We start from the raw sequence: 20732 nt of genomic DNA, 5'->3' as shown, positions 1-20732 counted from the left end.
CAAACCAATATGAAATCCATAAATATTTCTTCAAGGAGCATTAGGTATGGGAAGTGGCATTAGTCAGCCATGTTGTTTAACATGATGCCTCTTGACTCTTTGATAGAAAATGCATTTAGAGACAAAATTTGCAGCATCATTCTTTAAATTAGGCCAATAAAAATCATCTTCTATTGCTTTCAAAGCACTTAGAATGCCTCTATGACCCATATATAGTGGAGTATGCAATTCTTCTAGAAGCAATTGTCTAAATGATAGAGTGATGCATAAACACTTTTCAAAGATAAGAAATCCATCATTATATGAATAATTATCAATATGTGAGTAATTATTTGATTACACTTTCAACTATGTATCGTGAAAATCAGGATCATTCTCATATGTATTAATGACAAAAGCGTTTCTTTGTTTGAGTCTTGGAATGAGCTTGCTTGCTTCTGACCCCAGCTCAAAAAACCAAAAAAAAATTCTCATATGTATTACACATATTATCAATAGAATGCATATCATGAAATATTTGCCATGGGAAGGAGTCCACTCAATGCATCAACTACAACATTTTCCTTACCTGGTTGATATTGAATGAGAGGATGAAAACTTTGAATAAATGAAATATGATGACAAAAATCAAAGGTTGAATGTCTTATACTCTATTGCTCAATCTTAATCATAAATTCAGATCCCATCAAATAATGTCTTATACTCTATTGCTCAAACCGTCTTAATCATAAATTCAGATCCCATCAAATAATGTTTCCACATACAAAGTTCATGAACAATAACAAGAAGTTCTTTGTGTGTACTTAGTCTCGGAAGGTTTTAATTTTTGGCTTTCATATACAAGAGGATATCCATCTTGCATAAGGACTGCATCGATGTTGCCTGATCCACTAGCATCAATGACTACAAGAAAGAATGGTCTACAAAAATTTGGCAATTGTAGCCTAGGGGCATGTGTCAAAATATATGCTCGAGCATATCAAAGGATTTTTGTTGGTGCTCACCCCAACGAAAAATAGTGTGCTTCTTAAGGAGCATAGTCAAAGGCAATGCAATCAATGAAAAATTATGAACAAATTTTTGATAATAACCGCAAAGACTTAGAAAAGAGCGAACCTCATTCACATATAAGAATATAGCACAGGGAAAGATAGATAGAAAAACAAAGTGCATTAGTAGACAATATAATAGATAGAGAATTAAAAAATTCTGAGACATGTACAATAATGTAATGGCACTGTCCACCTATGCGCTCTCAAGTAGAGCTTAGATGGCAATCTAGACAGACATTGGAGGAAGTACTGAGTGTAAAAGGGTGTGGATACTCACAAGCATTGGATACCCTAGCTTGTGATAATTGTGTCTATATAGAGTGCTACAGGTGGTGTGGTAGACAATGCGAACGATTACATGATATGGACATGATCACTGCACTCATATCAAGAATATGACCAACTATCCACCGCCCACTAATAATGAACTTAGATATATTTTATGAAATATTCCAAGAATATTCTTCATACCATTGTGCTGAGAGCTCACGTAGGACCCCGACTGCTAGCCCCCCTGTGGAACCCCTCAACAAGGGCACTACCTCGGGTCCCAACAACTAACAGTTGCAACCCTCCCACCCCTCCCAACTAACACTTGCACCCTTGAGCATCTCCTAACCATCAATGGTCACAATGGCGTTTAAGCCAAGGTTCCCACCAATGGCTTCTCATCATAATGGGGGCCTTTACAAATGTGCACCAAACATAGATGTGAGAAACGTGCTGAGAGGCGGGCACAGAGTGTATACTAACATCACATTCTTAGGAGTAGGCCAAGTTTTGATGGTTTGAAACTTCTTAAGATCAACTCTAATTTCGTCAATATGACCTAGATATTTTATTTCTTTTAGAAAGAAGAAGCTTTTCTCAAGATTTGCATATAATTGGTTTTCTTTAAAGATTTTCAAGACAAGTTTTAAATGTGTTTTGTGATCTTCTTGAAAAGATTGGGGGAGAAGAGAGAGCTTGAGCTCTTACAAGCACGCACACACACACACACACACACACACACACACTCTCTCTCTCTCTCTCTAACAATAATGGATAACACACACACACACACACACTCTCTCTCTCTCTCTCTCTCTAACAATAATGGATAACACACACACACAAAAATGGAACACTGAAATCTTCCTTTTCTTCTTACAATTCTCAAAAGAAGGCTACAAAATATAAGTAAAAACCCAATATAAGTACTAGAGTACTATGTACAAGTGGTCCATAAATGTGAACACGCTAAACAGGTGAGCTGGCAAGATAAGTAAGCCATAACTCGGTTAGAGTAGATAGGTGTAGTCTAGTTGTAGAATCATTGGCAAAGATCCGTTGTGTCAACTACCAAATACACTAGGAAAGGTCATCTAGGTGCATCATGATTGTTAGCTTGTATTGAGCTTGACATCTTAACACTCCCCCGCAAGCTCAACTCCATCTCCAAGACTCCAAGAATAGTACAAAATCTGTGAAGGTTCTCTGCTCCCAAGGCCTTGGTGAAAATGCCAGCAACCTGCTCCTCTGTGTTGACGTACACAAGATCAATATCTCCTACCAAGACCTTCTCTTTGATGAAGTGATAATGGAACTCTATGCGTTTGGTCTGTGCATGAAACATTGGGTTCTTAGCCAACTGTATGCTACTAAGGTTATCGCACAACAATAGATGATAATCTGCCTATCCACATGTAGTCCCGAATCTCCAAGTAGCTTACTTAACCAAGCTACCTCACATGCTCCCATCTCACAACACCCTTGTACTCTACCTCTGTACTTGACAAGGCCACTATTGGCTGCTTCTTACTACTTCATGTAATAGCACAACTCCCAAAGGAAAACATAAACTTGCTAGTAGATCTTCTGTCCAGACTCCAAGATGCTGCCAGCCCAATTTGCATCAGTGTATCCATACACTTGCAACTATATACAACTATATACCAACCTCATAAAAGAGGCCATAATCCACTGTGGACCTCACGTAGCGGTGTGCTCCTCACACCATCCAAATGTGGCTTCTGAGGAACCTGCATAAATTGACTCTCCAATCCAATTGTGTAGTTCATGTCTATCCTAGCGATCGTCATGTAGATCAAATTGCCCACTATCTTTCTATACATAGTGGCATTCTCCAAAATCTCACTTGTGTTTGCACTTAGCTTGCCATTTTGATCCAATGGTACATAAATGGTCTTACAACTAGCCATGCGATATTTAGACAACATGGTACATAAATGGTCTTACAACTAGCCATGCGATATTTAGACAACATGTTCAATGCATAATGTCTCTAAGATAGCCATATTCCCTCACGTGTCTTGAGATGACCTGAATGCCAAGAAAGTATCTCAACTCACCCAAATCCTTCATGTCAAACTTCTTCTTAAGGAGACCCTTTGCATTCTCAGCTTCCTCTTTATTGTCACCCATCAACCCAAAATCCCCTTATCACTCTTTTGCACATAGAGTGAATGATCAACCATCTGTATATGAAAGACAATGTTGATAAGATACTGTGTGATCTTATCATGCCAAGCCTAATTTAAGCCATACAAGGCTTTATGTAGCCTGCACACATAATCTAGGCGACTCAAATCCTTATAACCAATTGGCTATTCCAAATATACTTCTTCTTGCAACTCATCATGCAAGAACACATTCTTTATATCCATCTAATGTAAAACAACCTTTTGATGCTGCCACTACAATAACAACTCTCACGGTTGCCATCTTGGCAACTGGGTTGAATGTCTCCTCATAATCAATGCTATAGGTATGAACATAACCTTTGGCAACCAATCTCACCTTGTATCTACTAATGCTTCCATGTGAGTTGTGCTTCACTTCGTAGACCCACCTATATCTAATTGCCTTTTTGCCCTCAGGCAAAAAGGCAAAAGGCACCAATTCCCATGTCTTATTTGCATCCAATGTAGCCATTTTTTCATCCATGGCTTTCTCCCAACCCAACAACATCCTCAAAATATGTGGGTTCAATCTCCTACACAACCTTTTCCATGTATGCATAATGGTGAGCTACATAACCATCATACATTAATCTCTGAACAAGGTTTTTGACTCTATTTGACCTGCGTGGTCTTGGATTTATCCTTGGTGTCCTTATGGCAGCCACCTTAGCCTTCCTTACACGAGGTGTCCTAATAGTTGGAATCCCAAACTCCTCATCAAGGCTCTGCTCTGAGCCACTAGACTCTCCATCAACATATGAATGCCCTGTTGAAATGTCAAGCATACTACGAGACTCATCCACCTTCTCTTTGCCTTTATGTGATGCACTTGCTAAACCTGCACAACTGATTTTTTGACGCAGCTTGCCACTGCATGGTCTATCAACAAACCCACTTAGAGAGGACTCTCTTGGTCCACTTAATGATTGGGATTGCTGACTTGTATTTTGTGTAACCACCTGCTCCTATGCATAAGCCCTAATTGAGTCTTTCATAACATCATACCAACTACTCATCTCATCAAAGACAACATCCCTATTCGCTCTCATCTCACATGTGATAGGGTTATAACATCTCTACCCCTTTTGCTCAAGGGAGTAACCAATGAACACACGTTTTTCAGCCTTTGGATCCAACTTACTGCATAGCTTATCGTGAATGTGTATATGTGTAATGCATCCAAATACTTTCAAGTGTGACAAATCACATGAGATTAGCCTCTTCCATCTGTGTGTTTTTGTTGCGAATCATTGGATTGCTACTATCCATAATTCTAATTTCCAAAATGGCCACCACGATGGCCATCTCAACCATGACCTTTATCTCTAGCTCTACCCAAGTTTTAGTAGAAGGGCATGTTCTGAAGTGTTCTTGTTTTGGGAGAGGAAGAGTCTTCAGCCAAAGACTTCTCTTTTATGATTACCATGGACACCAAATCCTAAAAGTTGGGAACAGTCTCCCTTATAGCAAATAGAGGTCTTGAATGGCTTGTATTCTTTGCTAAGCCCATTTAAAAAGACGCTCACCAAGTCATCATTTCCCACTGAGACATTAATAGATCTAAGGGTTTCAATAATTCACTTGGTCTTCAATGTATACTCATTGAAGATAGACATGTTCTTCTTCTCCAATGTATACTCATTGAAGATAGGCATGTTCTTCTTCTCCATTGTATGTAGCTCCTATTTTAGCTATAACATCCTTGTCTTTGTGTTTGTTTAAAACATATTTACTAGGTTTTTCCATGCAACAACTACTGGAGTGTTGGCATCCTGTATATGCCCTATCATAGTGTTTGTTACAATGACTGAAAGCCAATACATGACTTTCTTTGTATCCTGGTTCTAGTCTTTGAATGCCTTTATCTTTGCTAGAATTGCATTCTCTTTAAATAATTCTAGAGGCTCCTTATTGTCTCCTTTAACATAGTCCCAAAATCCTTTTCCCATCAAGAAATTGGTCATTCTGAAATTCCATGCATGGAATTTGTTCTTGTCAAGCTTCTCACTGACAATCTGTTTGATGTTGTCAGACATCTTTGCTTATAATAACTAAAAATCTACAAATAGATAGTTTTTGTATGTAACCTACAACAAAGCAATATCTATTATAGCTCCTGTAGTGGTACTTTTGCAAAACCTGTATGTCATAACACATGACCAGAGTACATGTACATACACCCACAATCAGATAAATGTGTAATCTCTATTTGGACACCCAAAATGCACTGCTGCATTGTAATAAACGAGTGTTGAGATTGAAACAGTTCCAAATTGAAACTTTCTAAAGTGCTTGAAAACACCTATAGTAGTGGCCGAAACACACCCGAAACGCAAATCTAGCCGCAAAACTATAGTACAAAGTACTGCACACCAAAATACTTCAACTTAGAGAAAACCTTATACAACAATTTCGATAACTAGGATTAAGTGGTCACCTTAGGAATGTCTAAGTCCACCCATAAGAAATCTAAGGATATGAGAAATTAATTGGAAAGATGGGTTTGAATTGAAATATATAGTTGTGTACATTACGATTTACCCAAGGAAACCTTATTTGAGAGGTTAAAGGATTTAATGCCCACCAAGGACTAGAACAATGAATTGGAATGCAAATTCATATAGCATGAAGTACTTCTAGCGAGGATTGAGGAATTAAATTAATGTGATATTTGCTCATAAAGTAGTGAGCAAGGTTAGCCTAAGGAGTTGGGTAAGTAAGATGGAAAAATCTCAACTAAAGATGGATGCATCTCCACGCCTATTAAGACAACACCTCAATCGTTGTAGTGTTATTGAAGGCATTCTAAGGGCTTCATTGGTGGCACTTAGGTAGCCTTGTCTTGGCTGGGCAAGAGAAGCTAGAGATAGTATCATGTGCACATGACATTCTCTCCTCTAATGTGCCTATAATTAATCCGAGTGTTAAGCTATAAGTTTAGGAGTTACATTGGCAATTCTTTGGCCTAGATCAAATGCAGTTTAGTCACAAACCCTAAAATTTCCTAGAATAGAATTAGCATTATGTGAGATTGAATCACCATCAAGAGCAACCAGCCATGCATGACTGGGTGTAGAGAAATGATACTCTTTACTTATAAACCTATTAAAAACCATACTGGGCATTGTAGATTCAAGAAAAATGTGCACAACCTTGTATTATTGGCGATCTGTCAATACTTGTGAATCAGAGATTAGGGCATCATAAGCTAAGGTTAGATTTCCATATACATAGATCAATCACCATCACAGACTCAACTGTAGGTGTGCAATCATAAAAGACTAAGAGATCATCACCACAGAAAAACTAGAAACATATCATCATTGATATTGAATCAGCACATCATGAGTACTAAGCCATGTAAGACTTCAGTTGAAAAATTCAAAATGCTTAATTAGTTTGTATCAAGCCTATATTAAACAACCACCGGGGTAACATAATACTCAAAGGAAAAAGCTATGCGCTGCTCTGTAACCTTGATGTGTGTCTAGTGGTTTAGGGCATCTAGAGATTAGATTTCAAGATTTGCTCATAAGTGTAGTGCCAAGCTCATTTTAGCCAGAAAGACTCAACTGTAGGTGTACCAAAAAACTAGAGAATATATTATCCGAAATCAGATATTAATTCATAGATAGGAATCTGCTAAAGGTCATCATCCATTCATGCATCATAAGTCAAAATGAATAGTCTGAAGAATACACAATATGGAAAAAGCACAATGTGGGTTTCAACCAAGTCATTAACCCATAATTTTGTACAGAGCAAAGAGATTCCCATTGACAACCATCATGGGACTCAATAGTCTATATACCATTACTAGTATATCAAAGGTAAATCCATATGAGTTACCTGAGAGGAAGAACTCCTTGCTGATGCAAGCACAAGAGACATGAGCTACCTGAGAGGAAGAACTCCCTGCTGATGCAAGCACAAGAGACATGGCAAACAACCACAAGACACGGGCTAAGTGAGTGTATAAGCACTCACCTTACACCAGTTTATATAGGTACGGCTGCATGAAGTTGCCAACTTGCGTTTCTAGAGTCATAAACCATAACCAGCCATCACCAGCTCCTCAGTGCGTTTGCAGGGTCATAAACTATAGCCAGCCATAGCTGGCTTAGCAGGAATGAATGCCATGTTAGTCGAGTAAATCTCGCATGTAATAGATTAGGTTTAGTTTATTATTTGGAAGCTGCCCTTATGTGAATGGACCCAAAATAATGGGTAGTTATGTGAATCTACCACCAAAGCTTTCATACCACTAATAAGGGATTTACCAAAATGAGAAATGTGCATGTGAGTGTGTGTGTGTGTGTGTGTGTGTGTGTGTTTGTTTGTAGGATATATATATATATATATATATATATATATATATATATATATATATATATATAAATGTATCCAATTTCATGTGAGTTTGTAGGATATATATATATATATATATATATATATATATATATATATATATAAATGTATCCAATTTCATGTGAGTTTGTAGGATTTACCAAAATGAGAAATGTGCATGTGAGTGTGTGTGTGTGTGTGTGTGTGTGTGTGTGTGTGTTTGTTTGTAGGATATATATATATATATATATATATATATATATATATATATAAAGGTATCCAATTTCATGTGAGTTTTATAATAGATGAGAAGCGTGCGTGTGTGTGTGTGTGTGTGTGTGTGAGAGAGAGAGAGAGAGAGAGAGAGAGAGAGAGAGAGAGAGAGAGAGAGAGAGAGAGAGTTCCTTAGTTTATTTGTACTATCCATGTATCTTCATTTACAAGAAATATATACTCTACTCATGCAGATGTTTTGTCTAAAATAAGAACAACTTTTAAGCTCATTTTGTCACACCTAAATGCACTTGGAGGCTGTTTGCATCACAAGGCTCTAGTAGTGATATGGTAATAAGCTTTTTTACAAACTCATAATACTTACTATTACTTTACATCACCTAGCATAGATGATATTCTAATTCTTGAGTATGAGGGTACCAATGGCCCTTTGACTAGAAGTGTGTAATTATGTAACATAATTAGGAACATTCTTTGGGTACAACATGAGATTAATGCCCCTTTTGTTTTTTTAATCCAATAATTTCTTGCTAAAAGTCCTTGATATTGTGTTGACCAAGCACAACATCTCATAGAATACTAGGCTCCATAGTCAACGAAGCTGATCCAAATATGCATGGATGATATTAGGGTACATAAATCATATGGTTTTCATGATCTATGGAAGCTTTTATTTTAAAGATTATTCGCATTCACATATTTAATTACCACAAAATGGGTATCCCCTTTCAAATACCACTTACAAAATGGGTATCCCCTTTCAAATACCACTTACAAAATGCCTCAACGTAATGCTGCTAATTAGCTTTGTATCTGGGATTGAACCTGCGACTTCTTGCTTAAAAACCAAACATCCTCATAAGGGAATATATTTATTTTGAACAAAAAGTTATGAATGGGTCATTTTAAATGTTTGGATTCACAAATGAGGGATTTCAAAAATACCCCTTGAATGCATAAATATATTTTATATAATAACCCTTATAGTGATACCACCAACACTGTACATCCCATGATGAGCTAGCCAAGAATCTCTTGCAACAATACCGACAATAGCATCATAATCGATGACAATGAGACAAGTCAGAGTGCGATTGAAACAAGACAATGAAGTTTCGAGTGTTGGAGTTGAAGCACACTCCATGGTTGATGGTGTCTATAGCTAGGGTAGTGCTGATATCCCACACAACATTAGATACGATTGTGATGAGAGAGTCTACCTACATATAAAGCAATAAAGGGTCCACAAATAGAGTTGAAGCACACGTTGATGTCATCCATAGAAAGTATAGACATTCCTTGAATGTAATCCGTGCTTACGAAGGAAACATCGTATCATTAATACAACATTAAGAGAATATAATTATTATATACAAAACTCTATCCTCCTTAGTCTATCACATGATTAATACAACATTCAGAGATTATAAAATATTGTATACAAAAGTCTATCCTCTTAAGTAAAGAAAGGTCTAAGGAGTGGTAGATTCTATCCTCTTAAACAAAGACAAGGTTGAGATGCTGATATACAGATTTCTTTTATTGCCTTGAAATTAACAGTTGAGTATATATATTTAAAAAAGGAGACATCTTTAATATTCTTTCCTAACAAAGAAGAGAGTGTAGTTAAGCACTAGCCCTGCTGTGCAGCAGCTTCTTCTTCTTCATCTTCATCATCATGGTGGCAGATTTACAGAGTACAGTAGGACATGAACATGGCTTAGTCTGAGCTGGTGAGAGAGAATAATCCACCGCAGTTTTCTGACTCACGGGGGCGATTTCAATGGCCAACGTCATGAGGCTGTCATGGTTTCTGCGCGGTTCTGCTTTTTAGGGTTTTACATGGTTACTGCCTGAGTACTTTTATCTCGATGCTTGTCTGGGATTTGTTTTTAGGGTTTCCCTCAAAGGGATAGTTTTAGGGTTGCTGCTGCTTTGTCACCTTGATGGCAATATACCAGAACATGCACAGCACATTCTTTTAGGGTTTTCTGCCGCTTCTTCATCAGGATTGCAGATACCAGGTTATAAGTAGCAGGATGTGCAGAGACAGAAGCTTTCAGGGATGGTTTTTCGTCACCATAGTAGCAGGATGTACAAATGTAGATGCTTTTAGGGTTTTCTGATCAGAGCAGAAAACACGGAGGTGCAGGATAAACATGCAGTGTTGACTTTAGGTTTTTCTGCTGCAAACAATCATGTATGGGTCTGAGAGATTTACGCTACCCTTGCCCCGCCCTTTCCCTTCCTACATTCCGCGGCCTTCTGCCATTGCTGCTAACAAGTCATTGCCTGCAAGGAGTGAGCTGGATGATTTTGCCTACCGCCCAGAGCTTCCTCAAAGCCCGTCCATCGAAAATTCTGGAGAGAACAGGACCGAGCTTCTGGTCTCCTCAGAGATGAGGGAGTTCTCATCATGTTTCACTTCATATGCACCTCCCCTGGCCATTACCAGCCCCTCCATGCCGCCTTCTTCCTTCATGAGGTCGGCCATGGCCATGAAGGAAACCATGGGGGCATCAGAAGCCCGTTTGTACATCAACACTGAAAACTTGATGGACTGCGAGGGGACCTCACGAGAGGATGATCGCAAACGTGAACGGGAGCACCGGAAGCGCTCTAAGAACTGGACCCGGCCTGAAACCTTAAAGCTTATCCGGGTAAGGAGTGACATCGATGCTAAGTTTGGGCAGACGGGCAAAAAATCGGAGCTTTGGGATCAAATTGCTGATGCCCTTCAAAGAGATGGCTTCTCCCGAGATGTGCAGCAGTGCAAGGATAAGTGGGAGAAGCTCTGTGCAAGCTACAAAGAGGTGAGAGATGGTATCAGAGAGAAGGAAGATTTCCCTTACCATGATGAGCTTCACTTGCTGCTGGCAGGAAGGTCCAAGAAGAGGGAGAGAGAGGGTGAGCATATCATGGGCCCAATCAAGGAGAGACATGAAACTGGCCAGCAGAGTGAAGAACTGGAGCTTGATCTGAGTGGAGAGATTGGTCTCAGAGAGGAAGATTCTCCTCATTTCTATGCTGCAACTGCAGATGCTTTCGGAGATAATCATCCTGAGCATGCCATGGATAACCACACTCAAGTCAAAAAGAGAAAAAAAGTTTTGAATTATGTGTCTGTCACTGACCTTCCAGCTGTGCAGGAGCTCATGGAAACCTTGCTTGCAAAGCAGCAGAAGTTCTTCACTGATCTGATGGACGCAGTGGAAAAGAGAGAGCAGTTGAAGGAGAAACTCAGGCAGGAGAGAGAGGATAGATTGAGAGCCGAGGAGCGTGAGCAAAGGCGCGTGTTCAACAATGCAATGATCATTCTCACCCAAAGGCTTCTCGGGGAGACGTCATGTGCCGGGTTCGCACCAATGGTGAATTTGGGTGAGAACCAATCAGATGAGCAAGGAGGGCCAAAGAAGAGATCCAAGAATTGGAAGAGGTCTGAGGTGTTGCGGTTGATTAAACTGAGAATGGAGATGGACAGCAAGTTCACCATGCTCACAAGAAGAGCTTCGTTGTGGGAAGAGTTAGCAGAGGCTCTAGGAGCTCAAGGCATCCACAGAGATGGAAAGCAATGCAGGGAGAAGTGGGACAAGTTGATGGCAGAGTTCAAGGACGTCACGGATGGAAGGAGAGACCAAAGTGAAAGCCCTTTCTTTATGGAGCTGAAAACCTTCATGGAGGAAGGGCATTGCAACCTATGAGGCAAATTGCTCTTTAGCAGGCATCTGCGCATGTCCATGATATCAGGACATGGTTGGCTACATGTGATCGGGTCAATTTAAGAAATTGGAAATCTGTCTGAGCCTTTTTTGATACCACAAGTATCTCTAGGTAGTCAGTGCAATTTGTATACTTCAACTTCATGATTTACTTTCTGCATGGATTTTGCTGACAGTGCAAGAGAGACATCCTGATGCCGCCAACGTTTTGCTAAGCACTCCTGCCTCTATGATTAAATGTCAGTGTAGGCCCAGCCACAAGAGCCACAGCCGAACCTTTATGTTGTGGGGAGCATAGGGCCAGAACTCCTTTTCATTTTTACCTGTGTTTAATTGTGGAGAAGAGGGTAGCCTCTATAGGCTACTTTGCAGAGGGAAAGTAAGCCCCCCACCCCTTAGTCTTGAGGCTAGAGGTGAATCACAAGTGCCTGATGTGCACAACTTTTATAATGAGATGGCCCTGTCATTCGGTTAAGAGTGAAGCTAGGTTTTGGTCAAAACAGTTGTCTCTTGTTTCAAATGTCAGAAATGTTTATGGATGTTATTTAAAGTGTCTCAAATTGCATGATGTAGTTTAATGCCTGTCTTGATGAGCTCAAGGCACAGGCACATGCTGAGTGATTTGCATGAGTGCTTGAAGAAGTAAGTGGTGAAGTGTCCTCTGCTCTGGCTGCTGTCATTGTCATAGCACGGGCGTCAAGGCCATCCGAAGATCAGAGTTCCTGCATTGGAATCCGGGTGCTTTCTGACACATCCGCGCTTCGGCGGCAATTCTTGGCAGACTGTTGATTTGTTAGAGAGAGGACGGGCCAGCCATTGCTATCATCTCAGGAGTACTGCTTCCTGCTGAGTTGTTGCTCCTCCTTACTTCCAGGATGTCAGAGAATGGCCCTGGGTGAGATATCCCCTGTGGAAAATTGGTTGCTGCTGACATTGCTCCCCGTTTTTCCTGGCACGAATGGTCTTCCCAAGGCCATTCCCTAGATGAAACATAGTTGCAACCTCAAGTATGGAAATGGTGATACATTCGAAGGGCCTATTTTAGAAGGCATGTAGTGGAGTAGGAGAGGTGGATGTGGTGCTCATCACATTTTTTGTATCACAAGGTTTCCATATGTATGTGGTTTTACAGTATTCATATGCAAGCATGTGGAAGGCTGGTTAGCTTGAATGAATAATTATAGGGGCATCATGTGGCAATGTACTTCAGCTATCCACCCAGTGATATCTTGAGCTTAAACATTATTTGCCTCAAAGCGTTTCACGCTTAAAAGATGGGTGCGTACATAGTCTCAATAAAAGCCTCCAAGTGGGTTTTCTGAATGGCTCATGTAAAAATTATTTTCTGAAGGAAATATAAGTTTAGTACAGTGTATGTAGAGCAAGCATCAAGTAATGATAATATACTTTATCCATTATATTTTTGAGTGTTTGATAGACGCGTTATCCATAATAATTTGAGTGGGTCAAGTAATGATGTATAAAGATTACCAATATTTGGCTCATATTCATGAGAATCTAGCATCATAGGTTGCCTAAGACATGTTTAATTCCTACCTTAATGATGAATCTAAGAAAGATCTTTGAGCCATGGCTTTGAAGTAAATGACTTCATTTATAATTGAGAACGCGACATTACTTTGGATGAGTGGCTACACCTTTTTTGTCACATCTTTTGCATGTCATGTAATGTCTTTGGGATATTACCAAGCTGATGGGTTTATAGTTTTGATTGATTCATAATTATTGAGTTTACAAAATGTGTAACACCGGCAGCTTATACATAGCATAGGAATTCAGCTCATTGTAGTTTTTGGACCCTTGGACATTACTTGGACGGCCGTGCATTGTAATATGAACATGCATATGTGTCATTTTTGACTAATGAGAATACACATAATTTTGTTGTCACAATTGAGTCTAGCCTTGTGTTCTTGGGGTGAGCCTTGTTTGTTTGCTTTACTTTCTCTTGCTAGTGGATTCTGTGTGTGAGTTGCATGCTCTCCCTCTCCATATTCATCTCCATCTCCTTCCCTCTTCCATTCTTACACACATGATTGGCATTGAGGTAGAGATAGAACTCTCAAAAGCTCTCCCTCCTTGCTTCCTACCCAAGTAAAAAGCTCCATTATGGTGACACCAATGGAGGCAAGGTTTAGGACCCTTAAACCTTGTCTCCATTGGTGATAATGATTGTGTTAGGTTCAAGTATTTCCTCTTGATCAACAATAAGGGGTCGCTCTTCATAAGTAGGATGTGAAGGAAGTTGTCCTTTAAATGGTTTCAATAAACTAATGTGGAAAGAATTGTGAATGTGCAAGTGCGATGGTGGATCTAATTAATATGCAAGTTCATAATCTTTTTGGTGATTCTAAATGGTGTGTAAAAGCTTGGTGCTAGTTTCACTACTGGATTCTTCTTTGTTAATAATCCTAATATGGGATTGATCGTGGTGATAGACACAAGATTAAGCATGAAACTTAAGGTGGGTTATACCACACTAAAAACTTCATGACTAGAAAGAGAGAGAGTTTGCACACTCAACACAACACTCTATGGCATTCACAATAAACCATAATTCCATATAGGCCTTCTAGTCTTATTCCACTGGACACATCATCATCCATGTGGCACTCCCTTTTTCACTCTTTTGGTCAACACTCTCACACCATACAATATCACATGTGGCATTCTTATCTTACCACAATATCTTGCACCTCTATGGTGCTTTCCCACATACACGACACTGCGATTACATCTCTCAACACCCCCTCTTAATCAAGGTGTTTCACAACTCACCCATCACCCATAACACCAATGTAGCATTGCCAAATGCAACGCGTCTCTCCAACACTCCCTCTCAATATTACATTGGAGTGTCCATATGTGTGTGCGTGTCTATCATCTTAGACACCGAAGTCCATTTTGAGCCCACTCGCTCCAGCGGAACCACTGAGTCCAATTTGAACATAGAAGTTCGGATGGGAACCAATCCATGCGCATGCACCTCACAAGTGCATCGCTTATGCACCATCACGACAACCATTTTGAGCTTCTCGGTGAGCTCAGGTGGCAGGGCAATCCTTATACCAATGGGTGAATACACATCTCGTTTTGAGCACGCAGGCTCGAGCACGGTTGCCCTTATATACATGGGTGAAACAAATACAATGCCTTTTAGCCAAAGCCGGGTAACGAACTCTCATAAAATCTAGGTAAAAGAGTATAATTCTTTTTATGCATGCAAGCAAGGCCATGGTACCCGTCTAATATGGTTTATATGACGTCGTATATTAAAGATCCCAAATGAATAAGGGTTATGATTCTTGATGACCACCAAAAACATCAAGATACCTCTACTTGGGCATCTTTACACCACGTACATTTTTTTTAAAACAAAAATCAAATGCATGTGAACTACCTCTTATTATTGAGGTCTTTTTTACACTAAAAAATAAGATTTTCCAAAAAAAACTTTATTGAGACTTATCTCAATAATGTCCACCAGCGCTGCTTCACTGCTTATCTTCTACAAAAGAAAATGTGTGGTCTCTGTGGCTGAGCGATGTTCCTTCTCTCTTCTCTGCTATGCTGGCTCTAGAGGCTCCCGGTCTCTTCATCATTCCTCCTGTGAACTTCTTCTCGGACAACATAGAGAAACGACGACTACCTGCACCGCTTTCTCTTTATGTTGTTAGTGAAAACGTAGAGAAGGCGGCCATGGCTGCTATTGCTTCTTTGCAGTCGACTATGGCCTGCTCTTGTAATGTCCCAAGAAGCCTAGGTCTTTGCATGCTTTGTTCCAATCAGCACATGTCCAGCTGGCAAAACTGCCGTGTACGCTGCTGCTTCTATTCACTGTAGTGGAGGTTTGCTGCTCCAGATGTGCTGCCCTACGACATTCTTCTTCTTCTCATTGCTGTTGTGCACTTGATTGCCCTTTTTATATGGAGTTTGGTTCTCCTTGTCACACATGTTATACACCATGCTTCACCTCAGCACCTTGCTACCTTACAAGCTCTTCATTGCTATGCTAAAAACTGCCAAGACATTTATCTTCTTGCATTGGTTATCTCCGGGTGATTGCGCATATTCTTCTTGCGTTGGCTATCTCCAACGGGTTGTCACTCTGTGCTTTTGCTCCTTTTTAAATATACTCCTCTTTCTCTGAATTTGATGTGGCCTTTATAGTCGACTACCATTGAACATCTCGGTCTCAGCCTCAGCTGGCCTAGTTGACACCCACAGTCATTGCCTCCACCCCAACTAGGTGCCTATTGCATGTGTTCCCAATACCTTCCATTTCTCTTTCTTTGAGTATCTTGTAGTCAACTCATGACTACCGTGAGGTCCACCATGAACTCCATGACCTTGCATGCTCTCCTCTTTGCATGCTAAACCTTCAAGGGCGCTTCACTTAAGGTTTCCCACAAGAAACCAAGGTGCATACACCATTGTGAAAGTTCTGAGAGCTTTCACAACTTTGCTCATCTCCTTGAGCAACATCCACAAGTGCATCCTCTTTTTGATGCATACACATGTGAACTCCATTGAGTCCACCATCTCACTTGCCATCATCTTGACAAGCATGCATCTCCACAAGAGCATTATCCCATGTTCAATAACCAAAAACATTGAGGCAAAACTTCATAAATTACCTCTACAAACTTCTTGGCAGCTTCCTTGTTGACACCGAAGACTCCATAGCCTTTATATTTGCTGAAATCTCCAATTTCAGCTTCCATGGTAGCTTCAAGACTCTCTCCAATCACCAACATAATCTCTCTCTGAATGCAATACTAATGACAATGAGTGTGCTAATTTTTCTTCATAATAAACTGAAAATAATGCTTAATCAAATAACCTCGTATAACCAAGAAAACTATACATAGATATTCACCATGACCAAGAGCCCACCCAAGATCTGATACCATGTTAACAATCCTAATATGGGATTAATCATGGTGATAGACACAAGATTAAGCATGAAACTTAAGATGGGTTATACCACACTGAAAACTCCATGACTAGAGAGAGGGAGCGATTGCACACTCAACACAACACTCTATTGCATTCACAATGAACCATACAATGATATAGGCCTTCTAGCCTTATTCCACTTTACGCATCATCATCCATGGGGCACTCCCTTTTCCACTCTTTTGGTCAATACTCTCACACCATACAATATCACATGTGGCATTCTTGTCTTACCACAATATCTTGCATCTCTAGGGTGCTTTTCCACACACATAACACCGCGATTACATCTCTCAACATTCTCAACACTCTTGAGACGTCTCTTTTCAATTCTTAAGAGAACATAATCACCTTATTTAAAATAAACATAAGAGAACACTCTTTCACTACTGGATTCTTCTCAATATTCTTGAGATGTCTCTTTTCAATTCTTAAGAGAACATAATCACCTTAAAAGATAAGGCTTTACGTTTCTTGCTTGTTTATGTACCCTTCTTGAGAATTGTGTATAGCTGTTATATGCACATTATGTGTGCATATACTAGGAGGCTAACCCACATTAGGCTTGTGAGCATGGGAGCATGGGAACAAGCTCTAGTGGAGCATGGGTTAGGACTAACCTTAAGGGTTAAGGTTAGGGTCAGGCATCCAAGGGTCACACATGGAAAATGGAGAGTCAAGAGTCACTTGAGGGCCCTCCTATATAATAGGGGCATGGGGCACACTCAAGGGAGGCCAAGGCTATGTTATCTTGGGGCTTAGGCTATGGTCTCTTGATTTTATTTTGAGGCTAGGTTATGTTATGCTCTCTTGTGTGTAGAGGATCATAACTACTCACCTACCATTTCACAATATAGCTACATGTTACTGGATTGGAGTTATACCTCTCTTGATGGTATGGGACATCAAGGTAAAGGTATGATGTACTTCATTTGTGTATCTCTTGGGCTCGGGGGTGGTCGAGTGGATGAGATTATGTTTGATTAATGCATGTTTATGTATAACAATTATCTAGAGAGATCTTAGGATTTTAACAGTGGTATCAGAGCAATCTTTAGTTAATTGTTGTTAATTTTTCTTTCTTATTGTAAAATTTTGATATTTTTTGAAGTAAATTTTAATATTTACTAAATAAAAAATATTATTTTGTTGATTTGTGTTGATGATTTACATGTGGATCATTGATATGACGGCTGGAACACGTGTTATTACTATTCAACAGACGAATCGACGTTGCGGGGGAATTATGTGAGTTTAATGTTATTTTTTCTTATTTTTTGTGGTTTACAATAAGCATTAATGAAAATTTTTACAAGAGAGACCAGAGATAATGGAGATTAATCCAACTGCTCTGCAGATGTAAAAGAATTTAAGAATTGGTGTCAAGGAGCAAGGAAAGTGTCACGGGACCCTTTTTGTACTTCTTGAAGAAATAATTAAAACTCACAAAATATATCAAAAATTTAAACAAAGACTTGAATTAAATTAAAAATCAAAGAGCATAGCATAACATAAGACAAGAGATATAGAATAACATCACGATCAAGACAAGATTGGGTGCAATCTCTCCCTCCCCCCCATGCCGTGTGGCTCCACTTCCACGACATGAGTATTTAGAGAATTTTATTCATAAAAATAGTCCAAGGAGCTAATAATAGATGTGTATACAAATTGGGCTTGCTTTTCCCACTTTTGGGTATTGCTTTACATATTATTAACCATATGAAGTCTCCTAAGGTTTGTACATATAAAAACCTTTGCCCAAAGATAATTGTTAATGGACCTTGTTACATAAAATAACTTTGTGTACATTCCATTAAGCACATTTTTTTACGATTATTAATTCATTAAAAATATTATAAAATATATCTTTCTGTAACAGTCCTCCTGTTTGAGGAAGCAACTGTCCTCAGTTGTGTGAAACAAAATGTTGAGAGAACAAGATTATGCTTATAGGTATTGATACCATAACTTGCAAGGTAAACTTAGAGGTCCGAACATGGCTCAGAGGCACAAAGGCATGACTTAGAGGTTCTTATGGACATGGAATACCAACAAGAAAAAGTCGTGCGACACCCAAAATGGTGATCGTCACAGTGATTATCAAACCAATAATAATATGCACAAAAAGTCTAATACATGATTCACAAAAGAAAAATGATCATCATCTTCACACTACTGCTTAATCCACCAGTCATATGACACACCTCAATCAATACCGTCGTATAGTGCGACACCTCGATTGGTACCCTCGCACATCTCATGCAGTGCGACACCTCAATCGGTACCCTCACACTTCTCGTTGGCTATAGCCATAGACACTATCCACATTAGTTAAACAATTAATTGAACACATCAATTAATCCCAACGTCGTGTTGAGATATAAACAACCCATAAGTATTCAAGTCATAGCCACACACACGTTTGAAGGTGTAAGTAACTGGGAATCACACCTCCATACAAACCAACTGAAATAAATAGTGGAGGCCCACAAGCATGCCATATACGGGCGTCCCCGATATACAGTTGCATAAATGCATGAGAGGATGGCTTCATGATTGGTGTGGAAGACTAGATCTACACATAATGCATATGCAATGAACCAATCAAATGAATGTATGTAAGACGAGTCTAAGTGTCCCATACCACATAGGCGCGTTGCACATACACACATAAGATGGTAAAAGATAGAAGACATAAATGTGTTTGGAATAAGTACATGAAACCAATCTGATGTCCCATACCACCAGATTAATTCCATACATCACTTCCTTCAGAATAGAAGTTTAAGGCGGAGTGGCCAGTTCCCTCTGAAACTGAAATACCGACACAGATTTTCTCTATCTAGAAATTTTATTTAAGTTATTGAACTTGAACTAATCTTAATGTTGAATCTATGGTTTATTAATTAAGTTCATAAGTTGAAAAAAATATTATAGAAATACTTATGAAAAGTTATATAAAATGAAGTGAATATATACATATACATACCTCCATCATTGTGGTGTAATTGAAATGATCTGTCAAAAACAATATTAATATTTGAAAGAGATGTGAATCATTATTACTTCTATGGATAGGGTATATAAAGTTATTAAACAGAATCTCGTGAGAAATTTAACATCATAAGAATAAAAGATAAATTGATTAGGGATATGAGGGTAGAAAATACTAACCTTGAGTTGAAAAGCTTTTGACTGTAATGATGTTTTGGAAAGTGTTCGAATCACTGTCTTATGCGAAGCTTGTTGACTTGAGCTCGTGGTCTGAAAAAAATACTTCCAATTTCGAAGAAAAATCCTTGAGATTTTTTTTGATTTTTCGTAAGCTGTCTGGGTCTTGCATCATCATATACCTTCATGGACAGCTCAAGGGATTTGCATTAATTTTCTTTATTTTTTTTAACATCAAAAATAGATTTTTTTAAAACACTCACTTTTATTAAAATTATAAAAAATAAATTATTAAAAATAACCAAAATATTACTAAAAATATTTTTAAAATCTAAGATAAATAGTCTAAAAATATTTTAAAACTTAAATTTCATTTTTATGGATTTTTTTAGCATGTAAACTATTTTTTAATAAATTTAATTAAAAAATAAGAAATAAACATTGAAATAATTAATTTTGCACATGCAAAATGAAATAATCATCCTTAAAAAAATGTGATAATCTCAACAATGACTTATGAAATTTATTTGGATTTAAAAGGGATACTGTTTGACAATTTTAAACAAATTTAAAGGATCGAGGAACAATAAATCAAGGTTTAATTATTATAAAGAGTATACTCTCAAAATGCTTGAATATTTGAAATAAAAATATAAATAGAGAGAGTATAGTAAATACTTAGCTTAGATATCGTGTCAGTTGGCTGCAAAAATATGACACACAACTAGATAATAAAATATGCATGCAATAATTTAATTAATTTA

General features: G+C 38.6%; 1 protein-coding gene across 1 annotated transcript; it reads left to right on the top strand.

Annotated features, from left to right (window-relative positions):
- The first annotated feature begins 9616 nt into the window (after positions 1-9616).
- On the top strand, positions 9617-12364 carry LOC147609368 (trihelix transcription factor DF1-like). Its single transcript, XM_086787665.1, has one exon. It carries the CDS (start codon positions 10294-10296, stop codon positions 11794-11796), a length of 1503 nt encoding a protein of 500 aa, XP_086643791.1. The 5' UTR covers positions 9617-10293; the 3' UTR covers positions 11797-12364.
- Positions 12365-20732: the final 8368 nt, after the last annotated feature.

Source organism: Cibotium barometz, chromosome 51 (genome assembly GCF_041138505.1).
Source record: "Cibotium barometz isolate CiBa-2024 chromosome 51, ASM4113850v1, whole genome shotgun sequence".
In the NCBI taxonomy this organism is placed as follows: Eukaryota; Viridiplantae; Streptophyta; class Polypodiopsida; order Cyatheales; family Cibotiaceae; genus Cibotium; species Cibotium barometz.
Note: the sequence above shows the minus strand (reverse complement) of the source record. Positions and strands in the feature narration are given on the sequence as shown.